The sequence below is a fragment of the Panicum virgatum genome, chromosome 3K (genome assembly GCF_016808335.1).
Source record: "Panicum virgatum strain AP13 chromosome 3K, P.virgatum_v5, whole genome shotgun sequence".
NCBI lineage: Eukaryota > Viridiplantae > Streptophyta > Magnoliopsida > Poales > Poaceae > Panicum > Panicum virgatum.
The window spans coordinates 57572746-57595753 of record NC_053138.1 but is presented as its reverse complement, the minus strand read 5'-3'; the positions used below and the strand labels follow the sequence as shown (position 1 = coordinate 57595753).

At 45.4% G+C, this 23008-nt stretch overlaps 2 protein-coding genes across 2 annotated transcripts; both read right to left on the bottom strand.

The window, feature by feature from the left end:
• Positions 1 to 7692: 7692 nt before the first annotated feature.
• On the bottom strand, positions 7693 to 8466 carry LOC120699858. Its single transcript, XM_039983948.1, has one exon. It carries the CDS (start codon positions 8354 to 8356, stop codon positions 8015 to 8017), a length of 342 nt encoding a protein of 113 aa, XP_039839882.1. The 5' UTR covers positions 8357 to 8466; the 3' UTR covers positions 7693 to 8014.
• Positions 8467 to 10623: 2157 nt separating this feature from the next.
• On the bottom strand, positions 10624 to 11614 carry LOC120699857. Its single transcript, XM_039983947.1, has one exon. The coding sequence runs from the start codon at positions 11351 to 11353 to the stop codon at positions 10988 to 10990; it is 366 nt and encodes a 121-aa protein (XP_039839881.1). The 5' UTR covers positions 11354 to 11614; the 3' UTR covers positions 10624 to 10987.
• Positions 11615 to 23008: the final 11394 nt, after the last annotated feature.

Below are 23008 nucleotides of genomic sequence, written 5' to 3'. Positions count from 1 at the left end.
CATACTACATGTATCATGCATGCACACAAACAGCACATTAGCACAATGGACATGGAACAAGAGCACTAGCTAGATGCTGCTCTGCTCGATCTGATCATGTGCTGTGGGCGCACACGGTAGGTAGTTCCACTATTACTAAGCTCGGAGCACATGCAGTTCCACTAGTGATGCCCAAGTAGTTGTAGTTGGCATTAGTAAGCCTAATTATGATATCATCGCTCATCAGTATTAAGCAAGTCACTGGAAGGAGTGCTGGCGCAGCTGCTTTATGTGTTCTAAATGGAATGAGAACACTATCTTTTAATTTTGAGATTACATGGTACAAGTACAACTCAGACACTCACAACATGCGCACACTCACACCCCTATGAATCATGTACGCAAACCTTACCTCTATGATCATTTTCGAAGACTGAGCCGGCAAATCTTCAAGACAGGCGCCTCGCTGTCGACGGGAACATCGCCTGCCACTTAATGTATAATGCCATTAAATTTCAGAATATTCGCTATCGGCACATAGATGCGTGTCTGATTCGTTCTATAGGGTGCCAGCTCGCTCGATGCACACTCTCCATCGTCGGGCTTGTCCTTCATGTTAGTCGTTTTTCCTTTTACGCTTGTTAGTAAAGCAATGATGATCAGTGCAAGGTGGTGGATATACCTGCGAGCAAGTTTCAGGGAGCCTCCCTTTTTCCCTATCTACAGTAAAGAGCGGAAGAGAGGGCGATCGCGAGCGCAGCAACCCCCCTCAGCTGCCGCCATCGCCGGCCACCACCCACCGTCCACGCTGCTCCGCCGCCGTCACCGTCTCCTCTAAGCCCGGCGGGCATGGCAACCCCCGAAACCCGAACTCTCTAAGCTCGGTCATCTCCCTACACCACCCTGGCCGCAATCCGGCCGCTGGTGACCTCGCCGTCGACCGCCCCGCCCACAAACCACCCTTGAACGGCACTCCGGCGGCGGCGGCGGGCACGAATCTTAAGACACATCGAATGGGTGCTGTGAGGGAGGACAGCATTTCATCAGAATATTAGTGCCGTTCCCTCCCAAACGTACTTCTTGGCCTCCACAAACTGAAGCTTCAGGTCATTGCCTTCAGCCTCCAGCTGAGGCAGGCGGACCTTCAGCTCGGCGATATTTTGCATGTGACGCCGACTCAGCTCGGCAACATTATGCAGAAATCAGTCGCAAGACTCAAGAACTAGCATGACGTGAAAATGTTGTTCGCTTGAGGTATATCTTTACCTGAGTTGAAGACGACGCCAGCTCAGCATGCAGCAGCTATGAGCTCCTGCACGTGCACCGGCAGCAAGGGTGTAAAAAGGTGACCCTTAGGTGCACCTCCAATCCTCTTTAGTTCAAAATTTTATACTACTTTTCTAAAATAGAATATCACTTTGAAAAAGTAGTACAATATTTTGAACTAAAGAGTGTTGGAGGTGCACCTAGGAGATACCAATTTGCACCCCTAACCGGTAGTGACCCCTGCATGACCACATCTCCCGGTGCTCGTCGGTGTCGACCCCCGAGTCCTTGGCCTTCGGCGGGGCGCTTACTGAAGAAGTTTCTTCCTCCATAGCCTAGGCATGCTTCTTTTTTGACCAAAGGCATTAAGCCCAGCTTTATTGAAAGCCCAACGAGCATAATACATCGGTCGACACCTGGGACGAAGCCAGGACGCATTTCAAGGGATCACACTAGACCCAGTTTTAAGCATGTTAAGCAGCAGACGCAAACTACTACCCACAAAACTAAATACCTCTACACCAGCCAACCACACTGCCAAAAGTTAGGGAACAGATTAACAAGAATGGTAAACACACATGGACGCTTTGAAGCCAAGGTTTAGGTGGCCGAGGCGCAGCCCCCGTCGATCTCCGCAAGAACTGTCTCCACTTGCATTTGCTTCTTCTCTCCGAGCAGTTTCTTCCAATGCGCGAGGAAGGCCGGCGTCTTGTGGATGATCACCGTAGGCGAAGCTAACACCTTGTCTTTGAAAACCAGACCATTCCTTGATTTCCAGATCGCCCACATCGCACCTGCAAGGATAAAGAGAAGAATAGGTTGAATCTATTTTTTCTACTCAGCAGGATTGTTTCTAACTCTGCTACAGAAGAAGGGATCTATCCCAAGGCCAAAATGTCTCTCAGAAACACCCAGAGAAACCTGGCCACTGGGCAGCTAAATATGATATGGTCAATGGTTTCAATCACTCCGCACATTTTGCATTCTATTGGGCCTCCCCACTTTCTTTTCCTTAACTGGAAAGCTGATTGGATTCTATCGTAGAAGACCATCCAAAGAAATATTTGAATCTTCAGTGGAACTTTACATTTCCAGATTTCTATCATCATGGGATCTCTAACTCCACCAAAGATCATCATTCTGTATAGTGATTTTATTGTATATCTCTTCTTATTTTCTAGTAGCCAGAGTGTTTCATCTCTCCCCTCATTCAGTTGGACTGCCTCCAGGGCATCCATCATCAACTCCCATTCCCTCATCTCCTGGTGGGTCAGTGATAGTCTAAACTTTAGGTTGCAATCTGCAGATCTAAGAGCCTCTTCCACGGTCACACTTTGGTCAGAGCAGCAGTTGTAGAGGCTGTGGAAGTCTATTTTCAAAGCACGGTTGCCCAGCCAGACATCCTCCCAAAATCTGGTCTGCCTGCCGCTTTTAATTTTCATAGCTCTTTCCCACTGGAACCATTTTCTGACTCCTAGCACTCCTCTCCAGAATTGCGAGCCAGAACTCCTCTTAATCTGGAAATATTTTTTTGATCCAGATACTTCCGCCTCAAGAGATCACAGCACATGTTGTCAACATCATTTTCCAGTCTGTCAAGCCACTTGGCCACCAGGCAAACGTTCATAGCTCTCACATCCAAGATGCCAAGACCACCGAAGTCTTTGGGCCGGATCAGGACTTCCCATTTGACCATACGATATTTCCTTTTTTTACTTGATCCTTGCTAGAAGAATCTAGAGCGTAACTCGTCAATAACTTGGTACCTTCATAGAGTATGTAAATCCCCATGGTATACAAAGGGACACTAGATAAGCAAGAGTTGATGAGCACCACTTTGCCTCCTGAGGACAGGTTGTCACACTTCCACATGCTTAGCCTTTTGCGCACTTTGTCTCCCACGTAGCTTAGTTGCGCTTTTGATAGCTTGGAGTCACTTACTGGGAGAACGAGGTAGGTCATGGGAAATTTCCCAATCTTGCACCCAAAAATAGCCGCAATTCTACTCTGTTCAGCCAACTCTACTCCAACAGAGAAAATTTCACTCTTGTCATAATTAATCTTCATGCCAGACATCGCTTCAAAGCAATAAAGTATAAATTTCCAGATTCCTAACATTCAGATCAGAATTCCCGATGAAAATGACGGTGTCGTCAACATACTAGAGATGGGTGAGACCTCCCTCTACAAAATCTGGTGTCACCCCCTCAATATCACCGGCAGCCCGAGCGGCGCTAAGCATGGCGGATAGCGCATCACCCACAAAGTTGAAGAGGAGAGGTGATAGGGGATCCCCTTGTCTCAGACCTCTAAAGCTCTTGAAAAATTCCATCCTCTCTCCATTAATGTCAATTGCAACCCTGCCACCCTTCACAGCTTTCATAATCCAGTCGATCCAAGTGTGGGAGAAGTTTCTTGATCTCAATACTTCTTCTAAGAAGGACCAGCTCACTCTGTCATAAGCTTTCTCGAAGTCAAGTTTCAGAATAATCCCTTTTTCTTTTTTCACATGGAGCGAATGTAGCACTTCATGCAAGATAACCACACCATCAAGAATATTCTTTCCTGGAATAAAAGTTGTCTGATTTTTGCTAATAACTCTACTTGCCACTGGAGTTAGTCTTCGGGTAAGGACCTTGGTAATAATCTTGTAGATGATATTCAGGAGACAAATTGGTCTAAATTGCTTAATGTTATTTGGCAGCTTCAACTTTGGAATCAGAATAATTACTCCATAGTTCAGCCTCCACAGGTCCAGGGATCCCTCATGAAGTTCATCTAGCATTTCCTTGATGTCATTTCTTAGTAATGGCCAGAATTCTTTATAAAATTCTATAGAGAGACCGTCTGGACCAGGGGATGTGCCATTTCTCATCTCTTTTACTACATCATCTAGTTCTTCCAGAGTGAATGGTTTAGTCAGCTCCCCATTCTCCTCAGGAGTGATCAATTGTTGGCTGGTCCAGACCCCACTGTTCAAATGAATATCAGCTGGCTCTTCCTTCCCAAACAGCTTTTTATAGTACTGAGTAATGTGTTCTCTTAGCTCTGCATTTTCAGTTAAGGTGGCACCATCCTTTTCCAAGGAATGGATTGTCGTTTTCCTTTTCCTCCCATTAGCACATTTGTGGAAGAAAGCTGTGTTAGAGTCTCCCTCCAACAACCATTTCACCCCTCCACGCTTCTGCCAATAAATTTCCTCAGCTGTATAGATGTCTTGGAGTTCTTTTTCCAAAGAGTATATGATTTTCCATTGATGCTCAGAGAGGCCTCCTAACTCAGCTTCCATATCCATGTTATCCAAAGTCAGCAAGAGGCCAAGAGTTGTTGTTCGTGCTTCCTCATGTCACTCTCAAAATTAGCTCCCCATCCCTTCATACTCTTCCTTAGTTTCCCAGCAAGCACATGCCAGTGGTCTAAACATTTTATCTTAAATCTCGAGGGCCACTTGGAAATTAGCCAGTCTTTGAACCCGTCTTGTGTTAGCCACATGGGATCAAACCTGAAATATCTAGGTGGATGAGCCATCTCTTCTTCCAAATACACAATCAGGTGATTATGATCTGATCCCACTCTAGTGGTAGCATAGACTCTCACCAAATTATATATGTCCTCCCAAGTATTATTCACAAAAACTCTGTCAAGCACACTTTGCACTGGCAGCACCTGTTTATTGGACCATATATATCGACTCCCTCCTCTATGAAGTTCTTTGATGGCTGTCCTGTCTATCAAATCATTAAAAGCTTGCATCCACCCTACATCCACATTGTCTGAGGTTTTGTCCTCCACTCTCCTAACTAGATTAAAGTCACCTCCCATGAATAAAGGTAGCTGACAGGTAGAGATCATCTCAGCTAATTCATTGAGGAATTCAGCTTTCCTATTGTCTTGAACAGGCCCATAAACATTAAAGAGACGCCACTGGAAATTATCAGAAATGTTCTTGAGTTCAAAGAAGTGACAGAAGGTCCCTTTTCCTTCTTTGGTAACCATCACTAAATCTCTATCCACTCCCATCAGGAGCCCCCTAGAGTGCCCATTGGAGGCTATCCAACTCCATGAAAAGTCTCTACCTCTACTGAAATAATTTAGCTCTCTTGATTTGAAGGTGTCTTTGATTGTTTCTTGCAGACAGATAAACTTGAAATCATGGCAATTGCAAAGCTCTACTAATTGCTTTCTTCTTCCAGCACCCCCACCCCTCTAATGTTCCAAAAAAACATCTTCATTAACTCTTCTTTTTTATTTTGCCCCCTCTTCTTCTGGGGGGAGGCTTCATTTTTGGGCTCTGGGATATCTTCCTGGTTAGATGGGTTCACTACCTCTTCAAGGGGGTTACTCTCATCAGGATTTGAGACATGTTTTTGAACTGCTGCTAGCTCTTCTCTCTGCTTTTTGCATTCAATTGCCTGCTGAATTGCTGCTTGTGCCAATTCTTTAGCTCTCAGAAGGGTTAAGTTTTCAAGGTCATTGGTCACATCAGAATCTAAAGAGATACCACAATTTACAGCTAAGGAGCTAAGAGAACTATCATCCACCTCTTGAAGAATGATAAAGAGATTGGTTTTAGACATACCTGGGACTTCAAGATTCTTAGCAGCCACTCTGTCTTCAGCAAGTTTCAGCACTGAGATCCCACTTTTAGGGACTCTCTTGCTGAATGTAGTGGCTTGTGGAGGTGGATTTCTTTTGGGAATGTTATGGTCAGCTGCCAGTTCTGCTTCCAACAGATCATCCTCCTCACCCCAGTCTGCTACCTCAACTATCTCTTCTAAATGAGCCACTGTCTTCTCAACTAGCAGCCCATTATCACTCTGATAGAGCACATCTTCATCTTCCTGAGTTTTCTCTCCCAAATCTCCCATCAAGATTGTTCTCAACTTACCCCCTGATCCCAGGGTCTGTTCAGATTTTTCCAACTGCGGTGTAGCACCATTTTGAGGCATGCGTCTCTAGTTCTCTTGTTGCAGCACGACAACCTCCACTGCTGCCGCCTCCCGGACCGCTGGACCTTCCCAGTTAGTCTCTAGGGCGCTCTCTCCACCTCCATCTCGCCGTAGTCCTTTGTGACAACTCGGCGCTGCGGCGCTCTGTTGCCGGAGTAACACACAAGCACTCCACCACAACATATATATGCATTACCAGAAATTGTTCATTTAGGTATATAAATCACTTGTCTCCCCGGAAGAAAATGGAGGAGCTATGAGTAAATGTCACATAATTTGTTGCAATGGAGCTAAAAATATGTTTCCCCAAGAAAAATGGCGACAGAAATAGTTGGTGGACTTGAGGGACGCTTAATAAACACCTAAAAACCTTATTACATCTTCGGGGCCGGGTACCACTACCTCCAAACATCAGAAACATTTATGGAAAAAGAAAAATTTAGATCGAAGCATGTACCTGCTGACTGCCATGTTGTTGCTATCATCGGAAACAGATGGTGATGCCCTTAGAGCATCTCCAGCAGTCCTCCATTTCCCAATAAACTCCTACTATTAGGAAATGGTGTGCTCCAGCAGTTCCCAATATATCTCCCTTTCCCCAACAACTATTGAGTCCCCTTTAAATAAAGTGATGGTTCATGCTCTCCCAATATGTTAGTTGTATTGAAACATGATTATTGGGAGATTGCAAGAGCAACTCCCCCAATAATACTAAAAGTGCTATTGAGACATTATTGGAAAAGGATTATTGGGGAACTGCTGAAGATGCTCTAAGTGTTTCTGCGATTTGTCATCATGCATTGCAAGATGAAAACATTCTAGCATTAGTAGTTTTACACAATAAGAAAACATTCTACACATATGACTGAACTAAAAAGAAGGCCTAGTTCAATACATGTTGAAAGAAAGATCTATGGAAAGAATTTTTTTTCTTAGTAGTTTTATACGATATATATGAAAAGAAAGATGCAGCTAGCGTGATGTGCCTCCTCGTCCTCCTCGCTCTTTATCTGAGAATAGAAGAAGCTAGGCCGGTCGAGATCCTAAGGAGGAAAGGAGATGTGTGATACCTGATCCCGATTTGGCTCCGAGGCGGCGGTTGCTCCGGCGGACTTGGATGTTCTGTTCGCACCGACGTGAATGACGTGCCATCACGAACGGCGACTCGGCGAGGCAGCGTGGACGGTGGCGAGCGCGCTTGCCGCCGTACCAGCAGATGCACGGCGAGCGTCGAGGAACCACGGGACGGCGGCGGCGTGTACAGATCAGAGTAGAACAGCAGCGAGAGGGATCGGAATGGCGGCGACGACGGCAGATGGCTGGACTTTTTTTTTTTGGATAGGCGCGTCCTCTGGAGTCATCCAATGGATTGAAACCTTTTCCAAAAAAAAAATAAGTTCCACATGGCAGTTTTTTTTTTTTGCACACGGGGACCAATTTGCACCCCTATGATGAACCACCAAGGCCACCGTTGCACAGGGCGTTCCCAGCCTTGATGAGATGCTAGAACAACTTTAATTTTCATATAGAACGATAGAAAACTTTGATCCTATTGTCTGAATAAATGTTAAATTTCAGACGCTTAATAAAACATACATAATCTCTCTTATTTCACAACAATTATTCATAGGATTAGGATGCCAACTCGATCTATCCCAAAGAAAAATGAGAAAGGAGAGGCAGCAAACGCGTGCTACAGAGAATGCACAGCAGATAGCAGGAACAGCTAATAAAGTGGTGAGCGTGCGTGTGATGGACGGAGAACGAACAAGACACGCGTCGCCGCTCGTCGCGGCGACCGCAAGTACGCGCCGGCTGGGTCACCCACGGCACCGGTTTTTGTACGTGCACTTGTTGGTGTAGGAGGCTCCCCTGGCGGCGCAGCCGCCGCCGCACGACGGCCTGTTCTTGTTCAGCGTGTTGTAGGTGATGTGGCCCTGGTTCGCGCCGAGCGCCAGCATGCCGCCGAGCTCCGGCGCCACCTCGTCCTCCAGGCGCCGCCGCCGCCACTCGCTGTCCGGAGCAGCACCGGCGGCGGCGACCGCCCTGCTGTCGCTTGTGGCTGCGGCGGCCGCCGGGCAGAAGCAGAGGAAGAGAAGGGTGGTGGCGGCCGGAAGGAGGAGGACGACGGCGGCGAGGGGCAGCCTGCTGCTGGCCGGCATGGTGAACCGCCGGCTTTGGTTAGCTTGATGATTTCTCAGGCCGGCACTTGGGCTTCTAGTATGTGTGCACAATGCAAGGAGATTGAGGAACCAACAGCAACCATTTTAGATCTAGCTTGAATTATTGCAACCATTTGCTGGACACGTACAATTAATGTTTTGTCCATTTTCGGGGTTCTCTCTCTGTCAGAATCGGAACCCACACGTACAATGCAAGCAGATGCCTACTGCTACAGGACGACGCACAGTACAAGTGTGCGTGCGGGTGCACGATGGCAAGGGCAAGCAAACCGACGCGCTCGCGTAGTCCGGGCGCCCAGGGTCACCAACACCACGCACAGTCCACTGCAGCACACGTTTAGAGCACCCGCAATGATACTAGTTTGCTGAGATGAAGGTGGGAGGAGAAAAGAAATACTGTATTATCCATTCTAAATTATAGATTGATTGTTAACTTTAAATTTGACCACTCATTTTATTTAAAAAAATTTATGCTAACACAGTCACATTTAAGTTATTCTTGCAGAAGTTGTATTGATAAAGCAAGCCACAACATAAAAAGTGATATTTTGCACAGATTTTTGAATAAGATGAGTGATCAAATTTAAAATAAAAATTAAATAACCTATAATTTAGAATAAAGAAAGTATTATTTATACTCTCTATTCTTTAAATTAAATACACCATTAGTCTCATCTGTTCACTACGGGAAACTTAGTTTCCGTGTGCCTAGCTCTTTGCCGTGAGCAATATCTCGGGCACACGGCAAACACAATATATACTAAGTGCCGGACAAAAAACTCACGGCAAAAATTAAGCACACGGCAAATTGAGTTTTTGCCGAGTGCAAAAAAAAACACACGGCAAATTGAGTTTTTGCCGAGTGCCTAACTGTTGGCACACGACAGAGATCGCCCCATGGATGCCAATCGCCCGCCCGATACAATTTTGCCATGAGCTCTCGGTGACACACGACAAAATGGAAGCTTTTGTCGAGTGTCTTTATATGGCACTCGGCAAATCTGGTCTCTTTTTTTCCACCTTTGCATTCTACTAGTAGGGTGCATGTGCGGCACACACGTGTTAGAAGAGCAATGTTGTTAAAAAATAACTACACTAAATTTTAGCTACAACAAAATTTTTAAGAAACTATATATATATTTAAAATAATATTCAAAATATAAAATGTACTTTTTGAAATTATTGAATTGGTAAATAACCGAAGTCTAAAATGTGACCATATGCCCACACAACTTAATTTGGCGCAACAAAAATATTCAAACTCATGACTGCCCACAACACGAAAGCTCCATGTCTGTATTAGATTTCATCATCCAAGCTTGACTTCGGCAGCAATTCTATATTGAGAAGAGCATAACCTCAATACCTCACCATACCTTAAAAGGAGTGGGAAAAAACAAACCCAAAGAAGCGTAAGGTGGATGTACCTACACTACAAAAGAGCAAATAAAGCATGTGTCTCGATTTTGTGGGACCTATAAATCTCTATTTCTTGCCTATATGGCTGCATCTGAATTAAATAAGCACACATACATGATAGAAAACCTTAAGAGTCCAAATTTTTTGGCCTATATTTCTCTTGCCACAGGACCATAAATACTGAAAGTTAGGGTGTATTTGGGAGCACTTCAACTCCAGAAAAAATAGCTCTACTCCACAACTCCAAATTTTTTCGGCTCCACTCCACCAACTCTAGAAAAATAAGGAGTTGTAAACGTGTTTGGCTGATTGGCTACCTCCAGCTCCAGGAAAGAGAGGAATTATGAGGAATAGTTGTTTCTACCCTTTATGTTTTCCCAGGTGATACAGTACTGAAAATGCACTTCGCGTTAGTTCACACTACAGTACCACTCGTTTTATTAAAAAATTTGTACAAAATATAACTTTTTTTATTGTGGGTTACTTTATCAATACAAGATATTCAAGAATGACTTAAATTTGACAATATTAGTGTAAATTTTTTGAATAAAACGAGTGATCAAACTTAGAGTCAAAAAGTTGAATGAACTACAATCTCAAACGTTTGAAATGGAGGTAGCATTGTTGTACATGGGCTCGAAGCAAGAGCAAAGCCAGCAGTTGGCTTCATTAATGCTATACCACTCCTGGGCCCCCAAGCAGCTAGCGAAGGCCCAATCTTGCGGGCTACCATTTGCTGGTGCCTGGTGGTCACCGCGCATAAACTCATCTCTAATGCGAAAAACTTATCACTTTAATGTAGAGCCTGGCAAAATGGAACTTTAATATAGAGTATGCTCTTGATGAGATGCTAGAACAACTTTATTTTTCATATAGCATGACAGAAAACTTTGATCCTATAGTCTGAATAAATGTTAAATTTCAGGCGACTAACACATGTAGCATCTCTCTTATCATTTCACAACAATTGATAAGGTACCAACTGGATCTATCCCAAAGAAAAAGAAGAGGAAAGGAAAGACAACAGCCTCCATAGATCGAGAGAATGCACAATTGAAGCAGCTAAGTGGTGAGCGTGCGTGCGATGGACGACGGAGAACGAACAAGGCCGCACGCGTGGCTCCTCCCCTCGGATGCTGGCAGCGGCCGCCGGCGCCGCTCGCCGTGGCGACGCAAGCACGCGCCGGGCGATCACCCGCCGCCGGCGCCGCGGCACTGGTTGTTGTACGTGCACCCGTTGCCGGTGTAGGACGCTCCCCTGGCGGCGCAGCCGCCGCCGCCGCAGGACTGCTTGTCCAGCGTGTTGTAGGAGATGTAGCCCTGGCCCGCCGCCAGCATGCCGCCGAGCTCCGGCGCCACCTCGTCCTCCAGGCGGCGCTGCCGCCACTCGATGTCGACAGGAGCAGCACCAGCGGCGACGGCCGCCATGCCGCCGCCGGCGCCGTAGTCGGCGGCGGCCTGCACCGGGCAGCAGGAGAGGGAGAGGAGAAGGACGGTGCAGGCCGGGAGGAGGAGGAGGGTCACGGCGGCGAGGGGCAGCCTTGTGCTGGCCGGCATGGTGAATGAACCGCCGGCGGCTTTGGTCGGCTTGATGATTGCTCAGGCCGGCATCACTTTGGAGCTTCTATATGTGCACAACAAGGAGATTGAGAGACGAACCACCACGAACAATCATTGGAGATCGAATTATTGCGACCCTTTTGGACCGACCTAAGCTGCTGATGAATTATTGTAAGTTTGTAACCACCATTGCTGTTGAATTGTTGGAAATAGCTAGCATACGTAGTACAATGCAAGTGCCTACTGCTACTATAGGACGCAGCAGTAGTACAAGTGTGTGTGTGTGTACGCACGATGGGGAAGGGCAAACCGACGCAAGTGGCCGGCCGGCGGCGGCTTGGCGTTACCTTACCTCTCGGGGACGGCGCCAGAGGCCATGGCAGCTCGTGCACCGTGCCCGCACGTACGGCACGTTTACGCGCCCGGCCGTCGGCGGGGCAGGGGCAGAGGCCCCGCCAAGTAGCTACGTCGTGTGCGCGGCCGGGTGGTGTAGGGGCTTTCCCTTGAAGCGGGGCAGCAGCGACCAAGCCGCAGGCCCCGCGCGCCGAATAAACTCCGGCGCACCATCCTCGTCGTCGTGGGCCAGGGCGCGGCGGCCGCCGCCACTCGCTGCGAGCACCAGCAGCAGCTCACGGATGATGAGGAGATGGGCAGCATAGTATGTGTTGACTTAGCTTGCGACCGGAGTGAGTGATGAAGACATGATGCAGGGGATCGGATCGGAGAGCATACAGAACAAGCTGAGACGCCAAGGTTCACGTTTATTTTTCATTTTCGCGGCGGCAACGAACGCGCACACGCTGATTTTTTTTTTGAGGGGGTTCTCACACTCCATTAAGTAACCAAATAAGAGTTACAAACGCCATCTGGCGGATCAAAAAATCATACATGCCGACCAAAAGAGCTAGCTAAGGTGCTCCTCGCCAGAACATGTGCGTCGTGGTTTGCTTCTCGTCGCTCGTGGACGAACTCCATCACCAGGAATGCCTTTGCGTCTTCTCTAAGTTCTTGTACAATTTGGCCATAAGCTCTCATAGTGGACCCTCTTGTCATACACCGTATTATGTTGGCACAGTCACTCGCCATACAAACCCGGTTGAGTGAGAGGTCTTTTGCTAGTGCCAAGCCTTCTCTGAGGGCCAGGACTTCCATTGTCTCTGGGTCAATAATTCCTCGCATTACAACAGACGATGCTCCCATAAACTTTCCAGATGCATCTCTGGCAACTGCGGAAGCTGAAGCCCCTCTCGAGTTTTTGGATAAAGCTGCATCAACATTAATCTTCACTATCCCGCCAGGAGGTGGAATCCACCGCGGCACCCTGCCCTTGCTTGCTGTGATCTCCGATTGGGGACTTGATAAGTCTAGGTCAGACATGAACCTATCAACAAAACAGTGAGTGGAAAGTGGACTCTGGAAAATATTTTTGTAGACAGATTTCCGGTTTGCATGCCAAACTGCCCACATTGTGACCACCACTCACCTTGACTCTTCCTTTGGCAAGGAGGAGATAATTTCTGCCAACCAAGCCTTTGCGTTCTGCTCCTCAACATTGCAAATATGTTCCACAGTTTCTTCATTCATTAAGGCCCAAACACATTTGGCCAAATTGCACTCAAGAAGGGAGTGCTTCCACAAGTCTGGGACTCCACAGACCAGACATGCTGCGTGTGGTGCTATATGTCGTCGATGGAGGACATCTGCAGTTGGAATCGAATGCCTCGCCAAGCGCCAGAGGAAAACTTTGATCTTTGATGCACTACTACAAAAACGTTGATTTGTTCCGGTTGGGAAACCGCTGTTGTCCCGGTTTCCCAACCGGGAACGCCTGTCCGGGACAAAAGGGGGTGCCCTTTTGTCCCGGGTGTGGCAACCGGGACAAAAGGTGCAGCCAGCGCCCACGTGGCTGGCGCACCCTTTTGTCCAGGTTGGTGTTACCAACCGGGACAAAAGGTCTCTTTTTTTTCATGTTTTTCTTTTCTCAATTCTTTTTCTATTTCAATTATACTTTTGCATTTCAATTAAACTTATGTATTGGAATTCAGTGTGTATGATCTCCACTAATATATACATATATATATAGTTACTTATATAATATTTGTCCTAGATAGTTTTCATATATAAATTAATTCACTTATATATATATATATGTATACACATATCTATACATGTGAATTCCTTTACATATGAAAATGTCTAGGACCAATATTATATAAATATATATATATACACATATATATTATTGGAGTGCTTATATATATAATACATACATACTCCATCATATTTGCATAGGTATATTCGTTCTTAATTACATAGTAGAATTCGCCTTTTGGAAATTTAATACATACATACATACTCATAAATATAAATTTAATACATAGACACACATATATATTTACATAGTTATATTCGTTCTTAATTACATATATACGCGTATATTGTCATATTTGCTGTGATTGTCAATATTAGATATTCCATCATAGTAGAATTCGCCTTTTGGATCGAGGACTTGCTCAACAATAAATCCGGAGAATTGTTCTTGAATCGCCATAATATTTTCCTCCGGTATGAGTTTATCGCGCATCACCCCGACCTATGGAAAAAGGGGATAATTAATTTCGACTAATTAAAATACGAGTTCAAATATTAACAAGTTTTTTTACTTACTTCCTCCTCCCAATCTGTCCAGCCCTTTGGAGGACCTACCAGACCATGGATGTTCTCGCATACATAGTATGCGCACAATACAGTGCCTGGTTTCTGCCTCATACACTTTAAGAGAGAAGAAATTATCAGGTATTTACATGAATATATAATAAAACTAATGAATCGTGCAACGAATCATCCAAGCGCGTACCGGAAAATCTGTCTTGATCTTCAATTCCTTGTCAAATTTGCCTGGATGATTTTTAGCGAATTCTTTCCAAACCCTGTGCAGGATTAGAACAATTATAGTCAAGTAACAAAGTGATTCAAATTATCGGTCATGGACGGAGTAGTGGTAGAATTACTTTTTCATCATGTTAAGAAGATTTTCGTATTGTTCTGGAGGTCTCCTCAATGAGTCCATAACCACGAGTAGGCTCTTCTCGGGAATTATGACAATTAGGACAAAGTGTTCACTGCAAGATTATACGGAGGCAGTTCTTGGTAGTTAAGGTTTAAACAATTCGATTATAGAATAGAAAGAGTTAGACAGAAGGAATCACTCACGCAATGTTATAAGGAAACAATATCATTTGCTTGTTGTGATGAACGCTTATGTACTTGAACAAGTTTTGGAATATGTCATCGGGATTGTCACGTAGAAGCCTCCAATTACAAGTAATTGGGTCGATGAAGCCGAGGTGAGAGTATCCCTTTCTTCTGCAAGTATGTATCTCCATTCTACATGATACCGAATAAATCAAGAGATCAGTATGTTGAGATCATGCAAAACAATACGTAAGGAGAGTAAAATACTTACAGAACCCACAAGCCGACTATAGAGATGTCGAGGGCCTCCTGATGGAATAGTTGGTAAATTTCTTCCCAGTTTATCCATATAATGGCCTCCCCCCATAAGAAATCGTCATCTTTAATCTTTGCGCCCTGCATGAAGATGCAATTGGCCATCGCACGCATGTAGTGCTGGTGCAGCTTATACATTTGCGTTGGAAGCACAGACACTACTTCGGGGGGTACAAGAGTTTTGCCGATCTCAAACGTCCATTTGACGACCACATCGGCCTTTGGAATATCTTCTCCCCCTACAATTTGAGCGGCCGTCAGGTTTGATTCTTTCAGAAATGTAACAAAGTCTTGTTCTTGCGTCGTCTGTCCCACTATGAGAGGCTCTATTGATTGTTTCTTTTGGGCTCCGAGCTGTGGAACGTCGGACGACGACGACTTTGATTGTCTCTTCTTTTTCTCAGTAGTTTTGATAATTGTGCGTTCGTAGTCTGAAGGGGGGTCTCTCGAAATGAATTTTCTCTTATTTGCTTCGCACATTCCCTTAAAAAATTTCAAATCTATCGGATTTATCACTTTCTCGGGCTCCGGCTTCGGCTTCGGCTTGAAGTGCTCTTTAACTCTTTCTTGAGTTATCCGATCGCATTCTTCAAGGCTCATGTCCCAGGGTTTAATAGGAGCCTCCTTGGTTTTCTTCTCCTTTTCCTTCTTCTTCTTTGGAGGCTCCTTAACCGGTGCAGCTACCTTCTTTGCCGGCGGCCATTTCTGCTTCTTTGCCGGCGGCGGAGGGGGTGACCATGGAGGCGACGGTGACGCTTGAGTGTTCATCGGCGCATGAGATGATGGGGATGGAGAATGTGCCGGTGAACCTTGCCGAGACAGTGCTGCCCTTGGGGAGTTTTGCGGAGATGCCGGTCTTGGAGAGGCATGCTGAGATATCGGTCTTGGTGTTTGATCATCCGACTTTAGGACAATGTAGCGCTTATCCCATAGGATGTAGCCATGAATGGCTTCTGCTAGTGTCCTCTCCCCATCGCCTCCAGGAATATCAAGCTCGAGCGTCTCCCAACCCTGGCACACCTGCTCCACGCCAACTCTTGTGTATCTAGGCGGAATTTGTTGGCCGTGGTACACGTCGCCTGGTTCGGTTGGCATGGCGGTACCGTACGCAACAGTGAACATTAAGTTCTTAACGGCAGTCTGCAGGTCACAAGGTGTCCGGTGGGTGATCTCATCCACTGGAAATCGCTGCGGGAAAGACGCTTCAACTGCGGCCTGGATCCTCGTGGGCTCGGCGATGGCGACGTCTGTGGAAGCGCAGCTGCTTTTCCGCTGAGACAGGTGATCGGCTGCGACACTAGGCTCTGGAGGCACCGTTTGCGCTTGCTGTTGCTGGCTCATTGCTACGGCCACTTGGCGTTGAACCTCTTCCTCCAGTCTTTGATCGTGTGACATGAGCCGTTCCTCTAGCCTTCACAAGTGCTCCCGCTCATCATTCTTTATTCTTTGTCGGCTTCTATATGAATCAATGTAATCCCTGAACCCATACTTCCACGGAACCACGCCTTTGCCTCTTGTGCGGCCCGGATGCTCTGGATTCCCAAGGGCGTAAGTCAGCTCGTCCCTCTCTCTATCCGGCTGGAATGTTCCCTCGGCCGCTGCTTGTATGGCCTCCTGTAGTCTCTGGGCTGCTCGCTGGATGTTTGGCCCATAGATGCAGTCACCAGTCATTGGGTCCAAGCTTCCCCCGTGACCATAAAACCAGGTCCTTGACCTTTCAGGCCAGTTCATGGTCGCAGGTTGGATGCCTCTGTCAAGCAGATCCTGCTCCATCTTCTCCCATTTGGGTACTGCAAGCTTGTAGCCTCCTTGGCCTAGAGTGTGATGGTACACTTTCTTCGAGGCGTTGTCTTTGGCCTTCTGCACCTTCTGAAGCCCAAGCTCTGAAGACTTGTATTCCACAAATGCATCCCAGTGACCCCTGAGCTTTTCGAGCTCGCCGGTAAATATGGGTGTGGTCCCGGTCTTGATATATTTCTTCGTCAAAATTTTCTTGAATGATCGCAGCTGTTCGGCCATCTTACTCAGGGTCCAGCGCTTGCATATCTCTTCGGATTCAGCTGGAACTGTGAAGTTTTTCTTAAACTCCCGCCAGCACCATTCTTTTTCTCTTTCGGGTACCGCATCCCGTTCCTCGCTTGGATTGGAAACTTTCCAGAGCCTGAAGCTGATCGGGATGTGGTCCCTGACAATACATCCGGATTGTCTTATGAATTTTTTGGCGGCAGCTTCTGGAGCGATCGGTTCGTCATCTGGACCAACTTCCGTTATAATGAACCGCCTTTCCAGTTTTTTTGTTGGGCCTCGCTTCGTCTTTTTCTGCTGCGACGATGATCCAGATGGCTATAAAAAAACATTCATAGTATTCATATAGATTCAGATGAAAATATGATTGTCACTACAAATAAGTATAGTTGTGATATGTACATTAGCACTTTGTTCAGCAGCAGCGTCATCCTGAATAGATGGTACCTCAATTCCATCACCGGACATATTCAAATATATGTCGGTATTGCTGCCATCATCAGCTTGTTCAGCGACATCTCCTTGACCTTCGCCAATCATATTCAACAGGAACTGTTCGTCTTCCGCGTCTATGTGTCGCGGGTCCATCGTAACTAAAACATGAATACAAATAAAACCCTTAAAAAAATTATCTAAATAATCCACTCCAGAAATTTGCGGCTGGGGATAGGCGGAGGGCCGAGGGCCGAAGGCGAAGGGCTCAAAGCTGAGGGCCGGAGGCGCACTGGGGCGAACGCGGAGCCGGGGGGACGGGGGCTCAGGGCGAGCTATGAGCAGAGACGGAGAGAATGATTCTTTTGCATTTGGGGCTTCCTTGCTAGGCTTTATTGAATTGGGTCCATAAGTTGTATATGATACTCTCTCCATGTCAAAATAAGTATAGTTTTTTGCATCCAAATTTTGTACCACAAAGAATGTAGTTTTAGCTTGTAATGAGATTCATCTAATTAAAGCAATACTAATTATACCAAGAAGTATTAGATATGCTAAAATAATTATCCCTCAACTGAATTTGATCAACTATTTGCTCCTTCACGACATGCTGCGTAGTGGAAATAAACTTTTTCAGTCACATCATGCCAAATTTTCTTAATACTAGGAAGGACCTTTGTACACAAAAGCATCGGTTTGAAGCCACAATGGTTCATTGTCAACAATGGGATCCCGTAACATCCTGCACTACCCTCTTCTGGTTTTTGGACATTGACCCTGAACTTCGCTGAACCTCTGCAGCTAACAGCATGCCAGCCAGACCCAGACTACATAAAAGTACCTTTGTCTAGTTAACCAAGAAGGTTGCAAATAACTATCAAAAAAAGAAGGTTGCAAATACAGATTCATGTACAATATTTGACGTGATCCATCAAAAGATGAGCATACTATTCATGCACATAGAAAAGCAGAGTAGTGTTTTACTTTTTCTGCTTTCAAAACTGTGCCTTTCATAAAAAAATTCATGAGCGGGATATGTACAAATATGGACTAATAAGAATTAATAACTCATGATGGTTTACTTACAATTCACAGGTATATGATGCTACCAATTTCCGGTCTATCCTTTAGGTTCTGTTTCTAACAATACCTAATGCCTTGCTAACATTTACTACATTCGACAATTGCCAGAATTCTGGTAAAAATTATCTACATAGTTATTGTTCCACAATGCTAGATCAGTGATCCATCTATTAGTAGTACCTTAATTTCTTCTGGTAGCATGTTACTGCTCAACCTTTAAATAAATTACTTTAAAGCTCAAGACGCTGAAAACAATAATTAGCTCCTGATAGTCATTCATCAATCGATTCTAACACTATCTGAATGACAACATCATCCAGCAGGTCCTCCACCATCAGATCCTCCATGTCCAATGCGGTGCGCAATACCAATACGATAAAAGACGAATTTTTTTACAACAGCTTGCTAGTATACCAATGCGCGCGCGGAGTGGAGGCCGGGGGCGGCGAAGACGAGGGCGGCGGACGTCAACGGCGGCGGCGCTCGCAGGGACGATGGCGCTCGGTGACGTGGGCTCGCGCGGCGGGGCTCTGGGCGGCGACGTCGACGGCGGCGGTGCTCGGGGAGCTCGAGCGGTGGGGGGAGCAGGGGAACGGACGGCGGGAGGGAGGAAGGGCGAAGGAGGGAGGAAGCTAGGAAATATATGGGGGGGGGCCTTTTGTCCCGGGTGAAGCCACCACCCGGGACAAAAGGTCCTTTTGTCCCGGGTGGTGGCTTCACCCGGGACAAAAGGGGCTTTTGGGCGGGCCGGGAAAATTCCCAGCCCGCGGCCCAACTTTAGTCCCGGGTAGATCTACCACCCGGGACAAAAGGGGCCGTTTTCCCTCGTTCCCGCCTAATGTTATGTTTGTTTTTGTTTTTTTACTTCTCTTTTAAAATTGGCTTTCATTTGTTAATTCAGTTAATAAAATTATGATTCCAAAAATTATGGAACAAAATTTCTTATCTCTATATAAACTTGATACACACAACAAAAATAATTAATTTTCATTCAAGTGATTGGGTCAATGAAATATCTAACTTTTTTGAAATCATATTTGTTATTTTGACCATGCAAAAATATCTAAATATCAGGTTGACGCAAAAATTCTTCGTGAGGTGCATCACATCAATTGCATGACGAACATCTAAGACTTCCCAATATGGTAGCTCCCAAAATATAGATTTCTTCTTCCACATGGGCGCCATTCCGTTTTCGTTCGGAACAGGTTGGCTACCAGACCCCTTTCCAAAAATAATTTCTAGATCTTTTACCATGTTGAAGACGTCTTTACCACTACGGTGCATCGGTTTTGTTCGGTGGTCCGCTTGGCCTTTGAAATGCTTGCCCTTCTTTCGTACCGCATGCCTGATGGGAAGAAACCGACGATGACCCATGTATACAACCTTGTTACAGTGAGTCAACCATATATTATCGGTATCATCTAAACAGTGTGTGCATGCTTTGTATCCCTTGTTCGAATGTCCTGACAAGTTACTAAGAGCAGGCCAGTCATTGATCGTTACGAACAGCAATACTCGTAGGTTGAAGTTTTCCTGTTTGTATTCATCCCACATCCGTACACCTTCATCGCCCCAGAGCAATAAGAGTTCTTCGACCAATGGTCTTAGGTACACATCAATGTCATTTCCGGGCTGCTTTGGACCCGGGATAAGCACTGGCATCATGATGAACTTTCGTTTCATGCAGAGCCATGGTGGAAGATTGTACAGACAAAGAGTCACAGGCCAAGTGCTATGACCACTGCTCATCTCACCAAAAGGATTCATGCCATCCGTACTCAAACCGAACCTTATGTTTCTCGCATCCAAATCAAATTTAGGGTACGTTCTATCTATTTTTCTCCACTGCGACCCATCAGCGGGGTGTCTCAACATCGAGTCTTTCTTGCGTTCCTCTTTGTGCCATCGCATCAACTTAGCATTATCTTTATTTCTAAACAGACGCTTCAAACGTGGTATTATAGGCGAATACCACATGACCTTCGCAGGAACTCTCTTCCGGGGAGGCTCCCCCTCGACATCTCCAGGATCATCTTTTCTAATCTTGTAACGCAATGCACTGCATACGGGACATGCATCCAAATTATTGTACTCGCCTCGGTAGAGGATGCAGTCGTTGGGGGCATGCATGTATCTTTTGCACTTCCAGTCCCAAAGGGCAAACAAGTTGTTTGGCTTCATACGTTGTGGCAGACAATTCATTGTCCTTAGGAAGTATTTTTTTAACAAGTTTGAGTAATTCACCAAATCCCTTGTCGGATACACCATTTGTCGCCTTCCATTGCAGCAACTCCAAGGTGGTGCCAAGTTTCTTAAATCCATTTTGACAATCTGGGTACAACAATTTATGGTGGTCCTCTAACAACTTCTAGAACTTCAACCTCTCCGTTTCACTCTCACAGTCTGCCTGCACATTGTGCAATGCCTGCCCCAGATTGTCGCTGGGATCATTTTCTGCTACATCTACTTCGGGCTCTTCCATGGGAATATCGTCATCGAATGCACCGATTCCAGCATTCCCGGGAAAGTGGTCGTCAAAATCTTCTTCTTCATTGTCTTCCATGGTAACCCCCTGTTCTCCGTGCTTCGTCCAACAAACATACTTCTTCATGAAACCATTTATGAAAATGTGGCTGTGTAGAATTCTTGAAGATGAGTAATCCTTGTTATTGTTGCAATGAACACACGGGTAGCACATAAAACCATTCTGCTTGTTTGCCTCAGCCACAGACAAAAAATAATGCAGGCCATCAATGAATTCTTTCGAACGTCGGTCAGCATTGTACATCCATTGCCAGTCCATCTGCATTTTAAATAAATCGATTTGAATTCTTTACACGTATCGAATAAATAAAATATATCAAACCTAAATTAAACTAAATGTAACATAACATGAATAATTAAAAGATATGCAATATCCATCATACATCTTGATTAATTAAAAGGAGTACTTAATCCATTACAGAACTTAACAAAGGAGTACTATACATGAAATTTAAAAATTCGGTCAACAACACATAGGTTTTCAACCGTACTTGCGTTGGAACGCAGAATGTTCTAACGGATTTCTTGCTGGCGCAGAAGAAGATGGCGGAGCTGAAACCTCCGAGTTTGGTGGTGACGAACCGTAACGCCGCAATAAATCCTCAAGATCAAACGGAGGTTCCTCGCCCCTTGCCATGCATTCTCTATATTCTTTTTCCAAATAACGGAGCGCTGCCCTATGAAAAGCACTAGGTTTTTTGGACCGACGACCTACTCGAGTTGTGCCCTTCTCTCCAGAAGGACAACGATCACCCCCACCGGCGCCACTCTCTCCAGCTGCTGAAGCCATATTTTACTGAAAAATACCTTTATTTTCCACATAATTATAAATTCTTACCATTACAATGCAAAAATTATTTACTATTACAATTACAATGATCAGATTAATAACTCTTGCAAATAACAATGAAATCATATAAAAAAGACGAAATGTATCATTAATCCTAAAGAAATCTCTAATTAATTGAAAGAATTCTCTATAACTTCTAATTACTTTGACACCCTTCAGTTCCAGGAGTACACTAGAGTACTGAATAAATACATTCATGAATAATTCATTCATATTACAAAAAATTCTAATATACTCATTTCATTAATTCATTCATGAATACAAAAATCAACTATCCACAATATGGTCATGTATACAAGTACATCACATGAAGTGTCTACACTCATTCTAAAAATTTCTACTATCCACATACTCATCTAAATCTAAAAGAAAATCACACCTACATATGCAATCTAGCTAAATGTCCAAGAAATGAGCTAGCTACACATTTTCTCTATTTCTAAAGCATGAAATGAGCTATACAAGCCAAGGAAGAAGAGAAAAACAAGCCCCAAACCTTTAGCGCCGATGGATGGACGGGGAATCAAAGATCTTCACAAATGTGGTGAAGAAATGAGCAAGAACTCCTCCCTCTCCCGAGCCGAGAACAGCATGAAACAAGTAAGCTGAATGGCTCGGGCGGGGGGAGATGGAAGGGGATAAGGGGGCCAAGGCCTTTTTTTTCCGGTTGGAGACACCAACCGGGACAAAATGGAGGCCTTTTGTCCCGGTTGGTAGTTCCAACCGGAACAAAAGGGTACGCGGGCCTTTTGTCCCGGTTGAAACCACCAACCGGGACAAAAGGCCTTGCCCCCCCCCCCCCCGCTGACCCGACTAGCCGTTGGACCCGGGACAAAAGCCACCTATTGTCCCGGGCCCAAAGGCTGCCGGGACAAATGGCCTGGAACGAAGGCCTATTCTGTAGTAGTGATGGGACTTTCAGCTGCCAGATGGCAGTCCACTCCCCGTTTGCACGAATATCAGATGTACTAGGCGTATGCTCCAACCAAGCTGTTAAATTCTCTTTCTTCTGAACCAACATCCGATATGCTGATCTTACTGAAAAAACACCAGTTTTCTCATAATGCCAAGCCCAGAAGTCATCCTGCCTCCTGGTAGTTAAGGGGATGGAGCTGATTACCTCTGCATCCAAAGGGGTAAATAAACGTTGCAGCTTGTCGTGGTCCCATGTAAGAGTAAGTGGATCCACCAGCTCCTTTACCATC

Coding starts and splice junctions, on each gene's coding strand:
- LOC120699858 (XM_039983948.1), bottom strand. CDS start 8,356: ATGCCGGCCAGCAGCAGGCTGCCCCTCGCCGCCGTCGTCCTCCTCCTT.
- LOC120699857 (XM_039983947.1), bottom strand. CDS start 11,353: ATGCCGGCCAGCACAAGGCTGCCCCTCGCCGCCGTGACCCTCCTCCTC.